This window comes from Oryzias melastigma, linkage group LG7 (assembly GCF_002922805.2).
Source record: "Oryzias melastigma strain HK-1 linkage group LG7, ASM292280v2, whole genome shotgun sequence".
NCBI lineage: Eukaryota > Metazoa > Chordata > Actinopteri > Beloniformes > Adrianichthyidae > Oryzias > Oryzias melastigma.
The window spans coordinates 16,252,925-16,265,004 of record NC_050518.1 but is presented as its reverse complement, the minus strand read 5'-3'; the positions used below and the strand labels follow the sequence as shown (position 1 = coordinate 16,265,004).

At 39.3% G+C, this 12,080-nt stretch overlaps 1 protein-coding gene across 3 annotated transcripts in view; it reads right to left on the bottom strand.

Moving 5' to 3' along the window:
- Positions 1-12,080, bottom strand: part of frmd4bb (FERM domain containing 4Bb) — a 28,338-nt gene that overhangs the window by 10,002 nt on the left and 6,256 nt on the right. Inside the window, exons 1-15 of one of the 3 annotated variants that reach the window (XM_036212813.1) lie at positions 8,676-8,814; positions 8,517-8,582; positions 7,044-7,138; positions 6,859-6,951; positions 6,608-6,692; positions 6,286-6,342; positions 6,181-6,203; positions 5,057-5,140; positions 3,211-3,276; positions 2,912-2,969; positions 2,745-2,831; positions 1,571-1,647; positions 589-727; positions 357-498; positions 68-201 (exon numbers count right to left, since the gene is read on the bottom strand). In XM_036212813.1, the coding sequence (XP_036068706.1) occupies positions 68-201; positions 357-498; positions 589-727; positions 1,571-1,647; positions 2,745-2,831; positions 2,912-2,969; positions 3,211-3,276; positions 5,057-5,140; positions 6,181-6,203; positions 6,286-6,342; positions 6,608-6,692; positions 6,859-6,951; positions 7,044-7,138; positions 8,517-8,582; positions 8,676-8,750 (1,281 nt within the window). In that variant the 5' untranslated portion in view covers positions 8,751-8,814. Of the gene's footprint in view, positions 1-67; positions 202-356; positions 499-588; positions 728-1,570; positions 1,648-2,744; positions 2,832-2,911; positions 2,970-3,210; positions 3,277-5,056; positions 5,141-6,180; positions 6,204-6,285; positions 6,343-6,607; positions 6,693-6,858; positions 6,952-7,043; positions 7,139-8,516; positions 8,583-8,675; positions 8,815-12,080 lie in introns of those variants that run through there. The other 2 variants (XM_024292492.2, XM_024292491.2) reach the window with 2 other exon arrangements.

Here is a 12,080-nt window from a genome sequence, read left to right as displayed (position 1 = left end):
TCAGAGGACCGCAGACATAACTCACAGCACCAGTGCGGAGGAGCTTTAATAGAAAATGAGTTCTTACTGCCTCTCGACGGCAAATCTTCTTCAGCTCCTCTGTTTTCTTGGCCAAAATATCTTGGATCTCCTTTTCCTTTCTTCTAAGTTCAGAGAGTCTTTCTTTCTTTTGTTCTTCACTCATTTCAGAGTCTGCAGAACCTGCAGAGACAGAATTATGACCACTGTTCTTTATAAAACCACACCCTTAGAACTGACAACACGTCAGGGTTTCTAGACTTATTTAAAGCATAAATGGGATTTTTAATTGGACACTTTGCTATAAAAAGTTATTTTTAATCAAAAATCAAACCAACCCGTAGAAACCAGACTCCCATTGCTGGCTGTTATGAAGTTATTCTTCAGGCCTACATCTCCCAGCCTGTTTATCTTTGCCCCTCCGTGCTCTGTGAGTTCCATGGCAATTTCCTCCAAACTTCTAGTTGTTCCAAGTTTAGCCTGTAAAGAGAATAATAATTACAAAAAAAAACGATTTAAAAAAAGGGAAAGAAAATAAAAGGAAGCCTGTGTTTCACAGCTGACACTTACTTTGCTTTGCTTTCTGTCCAAGTAGAACTGATGCTGGCTAATTGCCATGACCCAGATGGTCTTGATCAAAGAATGGCTGGCATACCATGTGTGAATGAGGAGGCCCGTTTGTCCAAATGTCCGCTTGGTTACTGCCCTCCTGAACAAAGCAAATTGGAATAGTTCATAATAATATAAACTGTCTAAACAGCAAGTTATTTGATATTTGCAAATATTTAAATTTTCTGGACCTTAAATAAATTTTACCATGTTTTAAGTTGTTTTAACTTATCGCTGCTCTATATCTTTCCAAAACTTTTTAGATTTTTTTGTCTCGTTAAGAGCTAGGATGTAAAAAAGGAAATTATTATTCAAATTAGTTAAAATTATATAGAAAAACTTTATCTAAAACTCAATAAAAATCAAATCACACTGAAATTTTTGCTTTGATTTTAAGGATGTTATTGTAAAGTTAAACTAATGTTTCAAAAAATGTTATATTGTAAGAATAAGTGCTAGTTTTAGAATTCATGAGGATTTATTTGAATGGGCCAACTTGTCTTAAAGATTTAATTCGAGTCACTTCCACTTTTTCCACTGTTTTTTTTGTCACTGTGATCAAGATGAATACAACCAATATAATAGAAAAATTCTAACTAACGCTTGGCTTTTTTTAAATCTTATTTTTCTATTTTTTAAAGCTTGTTTATCGAATTTGATATCTTATCATAACATTTCTTGCTAAGTTAAATGTATTTTCTGCATGGACGGATAATTTTACTACTTTCTAGTGATTTTCTTCTTAACATTATTGTAATTTTCCTTTTTTTAAACTACCTTTTTGCAGCTTTATAAAATAAATAAAAGCAGACAGTGGTGTAATCTTCTAACATGAAAAAACATTGTGTAAATTGAGTTTTAAAAACAAACAAAAAAAAAAACATTATCAAGGTTTGTAAGTAGCTAATCCAATGATCAACAGAGAGAAACTCCTTCCGCTTACCTGTGTGGATCATTAACTTCCACGGCAAACTTTTTCTCTCTGAAGTACAGGTTTTCTAGCTGCTTCCACTGGTACAACTGAGGGCAAAATGTACAAAACCAGTGTTTGATTAGGTAAATAATTAACAGAAAACTTGAAAGATTAAACCAAACATCTTATTTGCACTGTCTAGTTTCAGCTAAACCTCCCCCAAACAGAAAAATAAGTGCCAAAAAAGTATCTCAGGTGTTTTGGCTGGTGTGTTTCGGTCACAGCTGTTAAAGCGTCAGAGTCTAACATTACCGTCTGGACCGCCTGACATGCCAAGTTGGCAATAACACAGGTGTTGGAAAGAGAATAACGCCACAAAGACTCCTTGCGGCACACGACTCCGAGTATGCCTCACTCCCTCTTTTACCAGGTGTTCGCTGACTGTAGTCAAATAGACTATTGGGATCACCGACTGACTGAATGTCTGAACGGCAGCTGTACTGGACACGTAAGAAACATTGAAACATGAGGAAGCAAGAATCTAACCACCACTTACAGTCAAGAGCCATATCTGAGCGCACAAAGAGTTGTAAAATCCAGCCTTACCAGCACTATTTGTAGAATATCCTCAAAAACACACACAGCTCTCTTCGTCTCTGCAGTCAGCGCAAACACATACTTTACTTTGCCTTGTGTCAGCTCCTGACTTGTCTCTTCAGGTATTCCCAGAACGCCCAAATCCAGCCCCTCCTGATTTCAACAGCGTACGCTCCCTTGCTGCTCTGCAGCTGACTTCTTGCACAACTTTGGCGTGCACGAGGCTCTGACACATTGTGTCACGTTGACAGAGTGCTTAGAGGAAAAGATACACAACTGTTCTGAGAATTTACCGCTCTGTGTTTGCGCCCACTCGTGCTGACTGGGTCAACGACTGGCCAACATAACTTCCAGACAACTCATATTTAATCAAATGAAAAAGAGCAAAACTAAAGAAGCAAAGTCCACCTCACTATAATACATAAACATTTTTTCTTTTTCTGTACTAAGATGTATTTCCAGTTTTTCAAGTCAGCAAAAAGAAAGCTTTAGTGGAAGCTAGAACAGATTGTGAGTCATTCCATCAGTGTACACCAACAACAATCCTCACCCGCACCCTGCGTGACCACGATCAGGTGGCTGAAGGAACTACAGCGGGGGCGTTTACCTTCCGAGGCTTTAATTTGTCCTGCAGATCGTACTGGCCGATGCCCTTATAGCTGATTCCAAGCCACCAAGGGATTCCTTGTTTATCCTGAAAGAAGAAGAGACGGCTCATGTGTTGGTTCCAGCTGTCAATTACTGCGTGAGTCAAAGCAAAAAAAAAAAACCTACCTTAACCTCATAATAATGCACTCCATAGGTTGGCAGAGACTCAACCAACGTCAAATACCTGGAAGAAAAACATTCATTAAAACCACAAGTTTCTTATCAACACCTGTTATGGATAAAAAAACAGATTTTTGTCAAGTGAGATGAGCTGCAGCTAAAGAGAAACTATTGATTCCTATCAGATGATGAGTAAATGTGTAACTAGGAAACAGAAAAAGACAGTCGAGGGTTAATGGAGGTAGTTTAACGAACACAGGAGTTAACAAGTCAACAGGAAATTGTTCCAAAATGATTTTTCTTACTGTACAATGGCTTGTCCTCTTGAAACACCAGTCAGTTGCTTATAACATTCAATTACTTGATCCTCACTGCAACAAGAAAAGCAAGAAAAAAATAAAGTTACAGCTACGGATAACCGTTTGGCATGCATACTGTCAGGAGTCAGCGCTCTGTCGCCCCCTCTGGTCACCGGCGGGAGCAGTCTCCAGAGTACTGACCGCACTACAGCTCCCAGCAACCCCAGCGCACAGTTCATGGATGCTACTCAGCTGTCTCTCATTTGCCAATCAACCACAGGACTCTTAAGCCCTGCACAGAACCTCACCCGGTCTCTCATGGCAAGCGTTACAGCTCTGATCCGAGCGCCACAGTCAAAGTACAAGAGGAAATCCCACTGCAGACGATCTCGTGAACTGCGAATCAGTTTCGTTGGTTCAAATTTTTACCGGACACCACAGTTGACCCGCAGCGCATAAGGGGAGGGATTACTGAACTTCCTATATAAAAGTCGGGTTATCGCGTGAACCCATGTGAGTCCAAAATTTTGCAAAGTCAGCAGTAGAGTCTGTGTAGCCAATTTGAGCCATTTGCTGTAGCTAGACCGCTCCTGCATCGCACTTGAGCTGTAACGGTTGCCGTGTGAGCTCAGAGTCACTCAGTGCGAAGTATTGTTTCTGCCACCCTGCCTGCATTACTGAGCGTTTCTACCTGGACTTGATCTTCTGTGTACCTGACCCTGCTTTATCTATGATTACTGCCTGCCCTGACCCTCGCCTGGACCCTGATTACTCTTGGATAATCTCATCCTCGTGATTGACCTCTGCCTGTCTGACCCTGATTTGGCTTTATGGACTTTCAGCTGTGCTTCGTTCCTGTCTAAACTAACAAACCTGCTGCATGTGGAACCAGCTGTCTGCCCATTTGTAAGGTATACACTGCAAAAACTAATTCATAAGAATACATTTTTTGTCCATCCATCCATCCATTTTCTTGACCGCTACTTCCCTGTCGGGGTCGCGGGGCTGCCGGAGCCTAACCCGGCTACTGACGGGCGAAGGCGGGGTACACCCTGGACAGGTCGCCAGTCTGTCACAGGGCCTCAATCACACACCCATCCACTCTCACATTCACACCTAGGGGCAATTTAGAGTCACCAATTAACCTATGAAGCATGTTTTTGGACGGTGGGAGGAAGCCGGAGTCCCCGGTGAAAACCCACGCATGCACGGGGAGAACATGCAAACTCCACACAGAAAGGTCCCAGCCGGGATTCGAACCGGGGCCTTCTCGCTGTGAGGCAAGAGCGCTAACCACTGCGCCACCGTGCAGCCCACATTTTTTGTCTTGCAAGAAATTTAAAATAATCGAGAAATAATTAATAAATAATCTGTAATTTAATGGGGGATTTACTTGTTTTTGCTTATTTAAAGAAAATCTGCTAATAAGGGAGGAATTTTACTTATTTCTATAAGTGCTGTTTTTGTAGCCTAAAACTAAACTAGTGTTTTTTTCTTTTTGACCCACTTTAGATAGGCTTTGATTTTACCAGACATAACATTGCATGGAAAATTCTACGAACCATTTAACCCTTTAACAACTGAGGCGCTAGCGGTGATGCTTAAACACAAAATCTTTAACATACTGTAACTTTTAAACCGTTAGCACGATCAATGTAATTGCAGCAGATTGTGAAGGAGAAAAGCGGCTCGTACGAGCCGCTTTTCTCCTTCACAATCTGCTGCAATTACATTAATCGTGTTAATATTTTAAAAAAAATTACAGTAAATCAAAGAACATAAACACTGAAGATGCAGTGTTAAAACTATTTGTCGAGACAAGATGCCCATTAATCATTTCCTGACGGCGTACCAGTATGCCAGAGAGGGGTGTTCCTTCAGCACTTTGGTGGGGAGCGTTGGTAGTTTCCTCAAATCGGCCCGGGTGTTTTCATCACTGAAATCGTAGCAGAATCTGAGTTAAGGCAGACGATCTTGACATGAGATCAGCTGTGATTTATAAGCACTGCTAAGGCTCCTCTGCAAAGTGCCCTGAGATCACTTCTGCGACTGGTTATCTACATGAACACACCCAACCAAAGCATCTCTTTGAGAGGCTCTTCAGACTCAGATGCCTCATTTACTATTAATATATGAAGGTTTATTTACTCCTAACAGCTTCTCGAGTGTGTAATTTTCTTTTATTTACGACAAAAACAGACATTTCTCAAATAGTTTTTAAACATTACAGAGAAAATCTGTTTATCCAAGTTGAAGGAAAATGCTGCCAGACATGGTTTGTCAAACCATTTGTCCCCTCGCAGTAAAAGGTCACTCGAAAGCTGCTGTCGGAAGCATTGCTACCCTGATTGGAATGGTGACAATCCTCGCCTCCACAATGAATACTGGCTCACTCAGTTGTTTGGTAGTCAGGTTATTATTTTTATTTTTTTTACTGCACATCCGTAGAAGATGACTCACGCTGTCCTTGCAACATCCGGTTACAAAGCAGGTCTAAATGTTCTCTTTAGTTCACTTGTTAAAGCGGTTCTACTGCCTTTTCTTGGGAAAAAAACCTCAAAGGAAGCAAATTTTGTTTTAAAATCCTCCAACAGACAAAAATCCACCCATATTTTGGGTTTCAAACTAAAACAACATCTATTTTAAAGATTTTACAGATGATATGAGAGTTGTTTTGATCCATCTTCTGCAGCTGATCTGAGCCAGATGGCAGCATACGTCTCAGAAACAGTGAATAAGGCCTGTGTGAGCTGTCAGGTGTGTCTCCTCTCTAACACAGGCCCTCTGTCAGCGCAGTGAGAGTGGTTAGTTGTCTGGTGGGAGCTTCTCAGTGCTATGCGGTGAGCCCCACATAGTATCGGTATTGATTTTTGTTGTCTGCTCTGCACAAACAAGTGACCTATTAAAGGTTCTCCACTAAAAGGATTGAATAGTCCTGCTGTTGTTAAATACTCGAGTATAACTCCACTCTCTTACCTTGTGTAGTCTCCTTTAGCTTCCTAAGGTTTAAAAACATAAAAAACGATGAATCAACACCATCTTAAGTGCAGTAAATAATGCTAGTATAAAAAAAGCACCGACCTGCAAAGCATATGCAGCTAATTTGAAGACATTCTCAGTTTCCACTTCAATCATTCCCTGAAAAACAAGACAGATAAGAGTTTTCCAAACGGAGTTCACTTTCCCTGTGCTGCTGGACTATAACCTTTCCCACAGATAACCTTTGTGTTTTTCTTCCCTCTCAGTCTGTGTGCTTTACATTCCAGCCAGTAGAGTCAGAAAAGTGTGCCCTGCAGCAGCTATCTGCAGGGCTGAGGTGCAGCAAGGATTTACAGACAATGATTCATAATGGAGGGGAAAACAAACAAGTCTTGTAGTTAACAAAAAAAAAAGAAACACTCACATTGTACACAGCCGATTTAGCATTCAGGTAGAAAAGCTCCACCGTGATGATGTCCTTTAGCTGAGTTATGTTTTCAACATAAAATCTGCAAAGAATAAAGAAAAACTGATGAGTCCAACTGGAAATGTATCACAGGGTAGTCTATAAGGGCTTTAGTAGCCACCACACAATAAAAAAATCAATAGTGATTGTCGTGGTGTTCACCACAGGCAAAGCAGTGCTCCCTGCTGGTGAGAAACATGAGTGATTACCTGACCAGGAACTTGAGGGGAATGGCTCCAGGCTTCTTGGAAAAGTCATGTTCAAGAACTCTGCGGTCCATCTGCAGCCACTTACACTGACCACTGCAAGACAAACACGCCGAAGCATCACAAGGCTGCACTTCGCAGAGACACTCCGGGATGCTGCAAAGAGGGAGATTTTGAAAATGACATACTTGTCGTCGAAAAATGCGAGCCCGAAGAATTCCTTTTCCTTGAGGTTGAAATGGGAGGACACGAGGTCGAGGAGCTCGTAGGACAGAAGCTTCGGCTGTGAGGAGACAATTTAGATTTAAATTTAGACAACAAATTAGCAAGTGATTTTTGAATCAATATTAATCTCATTATTGAAAAAAAAATGAAATCATCAATACAACTTAACTTAAAAAAAGAACAGAAGAAATATTTTAAATAAAATAAAAACAATAACAAAATGGATTTTGGATCCTTTCATTTGAAATGGCTTTCCACTTTTACCACTCTTCCAAAGTCTTCTGCCCCTCCTTTTATGAATTTGCAAATATATAAGAATTGTTTTTTATTTTGTTCATTTCTATTCATATATATGATCAGATTTGAAAATTTGTTTTTGAAAAACAGAATTTTTGAACATTTGCTGTTTCGACACTTTGTATAAACACTTGAGGACGCCATGTTGCTCCATGCTGGTGTAATTCATAGAAGAAAATGTTTTGTTGTTATTTGACTTTTGTCGATAAAGTTGGACAGAGGTGCAACATGGTTATTGTACTTGATGTAGAGGTTAATCTTTGTCTCTTTTATTTCCGGCTACGAGAAACGAAGATTAACCTTTAGACTCCTCCTCCATATAAAATGTTCTGGCTCCGCCCCTGACAAGTGTCTTTATCTATGACTGCTTTTGGCTTGAGCTGAAAAGGTTCCTAAATATAAACCAACATGCTGTAGCATTACTCTGACTCATTTTTTATTACTATTTAAAGTCACTTGGCTACAGGCAAAATGACAGCTAACACATGAGGCAACAATATAACTTCTGACATGTCTGTGATTTTTATTTCCAACTATAATTTAAAAAAAAAAAAAAAAAAAAAACGCTATGAGTCACAAAAGCATCACTCTTGAAAGATTTAGAAGGACCAGTAGTGTCAAACAAAGATGAGAAAATAAAAGCTGCTAAGAGAAGACAGGGAAGCTAAAGTTTATGCTAATTCTCTAGCTGACAAATATTAAAACAAGAACATAAGCATTCTGTGTGTGTTTGTTTTAACTGACTCTTGTTAGGCGTGTGCTAAAAATTAAATGCATTGCACAAATGCAAATGCATTTGGCAAGCAGTCTGCTGATGTTGCATGTTAGCACTGGCTCACCATGCACATCTGAAACCTCCTAAACAAGGTGCTAAGGAAGAACCAGGGGGAAAGACACATACAGCTATGCTAAGATGAGCAGAGTAGCTAGCAAAACCTACCAGTCCTAACTTCTAGTATGTGTCCCATCAAACAGAAAATTTGTCCTTTTTGCAGAAGCAAATGGATCCACCAAATTTACAGTTATATTGTGTTTATCCTTGACATGTTGTAACAAAACAGATTCATTAAAGGAACTCATGACCCCTGTGGTGACCTCCTTTTTAAACCCCACAGATTCCATGAACTATCATGACATACCTGAACCAGCAGCTCCAGCTTCCTGTCATCCAGCAGCTGAACTTGGCAAACTTTCCCCTCAGTCATCTAAAAGGCACAAGAAAAGAAGAAGTACATGAAAGGAAAACCGCCACGGGAGCTATTAGTCGTAAAGATTTTACCACTCGGAGAGTGACGCACATTAAAGCTCAATGGTTCTAGTTGTATGTCAGACCCTCGGACAACAGGGTATTTACAGCGACCACGCAAAGCCATGCTGGCTAATTTCAGGGAAATTTTCAAAGAAACGTGGCTTTGTTAATGACAATTCAGCCATTGTGCAAAAGATTGGTTGCTGTGGTAACCAAAAGAGGGATTTGGGGTTTATGCACTTGGCCTTTAGGCTCTGATTCTTTTAACAGAAATATGTCAGTTTTAAAATATTGTGGGTAAAAGTTAAGCTAAGTTTTTTGTTTTTTTCAGCAGCTAGAAATAACTTTTAACATCAGAGAAACTTGGGAAAGATTAATTTAGTGGATCTAGTCAATGGAAATTTGCTCATCCACTATGTAAAAAATTAAAGCGTCTTATTCAATTTATTCCGTTTTTTTAGAAAGAGCCACTAACAAAAAAAAATGTTGTTAAAAGTTTGAAAATTCCAGCAAAGATTCTAAATATACACGGTTAACATAAAGATTAAAATTGTTTTTAAAAAAAGCACAAAGAAAATTGTTTTGAACTTTTCCCCAAAGCAGACAAACCACAGCTTCACATCAAACTCCGGCTAAACTTAGCCTCTTCTAAACTTATTTTGGTTGGTGTTCAGATGTGGTTAAAAAGTATTTTAGTGTCTGTTTGTGTAAAATCTGCTCCAGCACTTCATCTTCCAAACTGTGCCTTGAGCCAGGATGAAAGGAGCTTGATGTGTTAGAAAACACGATGAGGACTGCAGGCTACGCAGGATAACACACAAACAACCAGGTTCTAGCAGAAAACACCCCACAAACTGAAAAAAAAAATCCTAAAAAATAAAATCTTATCTGACAGAATGAGGACGAGCCCAACCAAGAAGCTGCTGTACCTGGTAAACATCTCCAGGAAGAATGCAGGTGGTGTTGACGCATCCCTGACCAGCATTCATCCTTTAAACAGATTCCTGAGGGGGTCCAGACCTTGAAAATACTACATCTGACTGTGCGACAGCAGCAGATCGAGCCACATGGTAGAAGATGACTGAATGGGAAGCCGGTCGGCTGCTTTACGCAGCAACAGCTTACATCACATTAAACCAACAGGTGACCTATTGTACTAAGACAGACTCCTAGTCCTTACCACAGTTATTTGTCAATAGGACCAGCAGTATTGACATAAAGTAGTTAAGGGAGCCTGAATTGTCCACTAATACCATTTAATTTCTTTATCTAATGCCTCAACATGCTGTTCCTCCCTTTTTCTGTACGTTTAAGCCAGAGTTCAATACAAAAGCTGGAGGAATTCCCTCTGAAATGCTCATTAATTTGTCCTCCACTTTGCGCTGATTAGCTAAATAGATGCCCCGCTCCCTAAATGGCAGAGACACGCCCAATAACTCCTCTGAATTTAATCATCTGCCGAGTTTTAATAGGCGCTCTATCAATTCTGACTCCTGAATAATGCGTCTGTCCAATTGCCAGAGCGTTTTATTATTTTTTTTCTGTCATGGCAGGAAATGAAATGGCCACATTCATTAAGCAGCCATAAATTTACAGTGCCCCCTTACTCGTGACAGTCACAAGAGCACAACTAAATTTGATTTAGAAATGATTGCATCTGAGAGAGGTCAGATTCTTTTGTGTGAGCCCGGACAGCTGTCAAAACCCCAGCTCGCTCATGCAGTAACGGATTTGACCACTAAGTGGTGCAAAAATTCCATTTAGAGATTTTTGCTGTACAGAGTTCATCCTAAAGCTTAAGAAATCTTTACAGTCAATTTTTAAAGTAAGAGGAGAAGGGGAGCTTCATTTTTTTGTGAAACTATTCATTTTACAAACAGACTCTGTGCTATTCATGGTGGCAGGAGAATGAGAGCAGAGAGGTAGGTGGCCTATTCCAGTTGTCATGGAACCATTTTTTTAGGAATCTACTTCATTAATCAGTTTAGAGCCATAATCATCTGCAAGAGCCACAGCTATATATATCTACCAGAGCAGCTCAGAGGCTTAGAACTTTCTCTGAAGAAGCTGAGACACAAACCCGATTTAAGCAAAACTGACTCTTTTTATTATTATTATTATTATTATTAATTTTAGAATTTCCTTTTCATTTAGACTGGTAAGTTCAAAAAACACAAAACTGTCAATCATTACTTGTATTGTAACTTAAGTGGAATTCTATTAAAGCAAATAGAAGCCATTCACTTCCATTGAAAGAGCGGCTTTAGGAAGGAGGAAGGAGATAAAAGAAATATCAGTCTTTTGTTTGTCTCCCCAGAGACTGGTCAGGCGCTGGTTGAGCGCTTGGGTGCAGATTTGACTCTTTTAGCCTGAGGTTTGCTTTTTATTGTGATACAAAAAAAAATACCAGTGGAGACCTTTGTTAGGGTGCAGAAGAAACCTCAATGCGCTCCAGGGCTGAGCATGCTTATTGTAAAACATAACCCTACATTAGAGAATGTGGATCCCTAATTGTGTGAATGTTTCAAAGCATGTACACTATAATGATTCTCCTGCTTTTTTGTGTGTTTTTTTAGCACGTAAAAACTCACATCACACTTCTAGCGATTTGAGCCATCTTGGTATCAAAACATTCAGCTCATTCAAGACAATACTGCTTGTGTAGTAGAGTTTTTTATTTATTTTATTTTTTTGTTTGAGGATTATGTGCCCCAATTCTTCAATTCTGTGCACTTTGGAACCACTATTTAAAGTAATTTTTAAATAATTCTGCAATAAGTTGTTATTTTAGCATTATGCTAACTCATTTTGGTAATTTGGCATGTACTGGTGTTTTTATGCTAATTTTGTCTAATATTTGAGCCACATACTGACATTTTTTGGCTATTTTTTCATCTACTAAGGTTGTTAGGCTACTTTTGAGTTTAGCTTATAATTTAGCATCAGGCTAATGCTTTTGACTAATTTTACTGAGGATTTTTTTGTCTATTTTGGAGTTGAGCTAGTATTTTAGCAATGTGCTAGCTTTTTAGCAATGTCCTAGCTTGAGCTAGCTAAGGTTTTTTGGGCTAATGTAGAGTCCAGCTCATATTTAAGCAAAACACAACATGTTTTTGCAAAATTGACATGTACTGAGGATTTTCACCAAATCTTTTTCAGAATTTTTCAGAAATTTAGATCAACCGTAGCGATCTTTCATAGTTCTTCAATGAAATTTAACGTCTTTTAGCAATTTTTGCATTTTCAGCAATAAGAGTAAATTGCTTTAGGATTTTCAGCAACCAAATTTATCAAAAAGCATTCACACTAGCATTAACGCAGGTAATGCAACTTTTTTAGTTGTAATATTGCAATCCTGCAAGAGAATAGTGTCAATCTTGAGAGGTGGACAATAGCTAACAGGAGGATCTCTCTGTTTGCCTGAGTTAAACCGGCTGTCAGTGTTTAATACGTC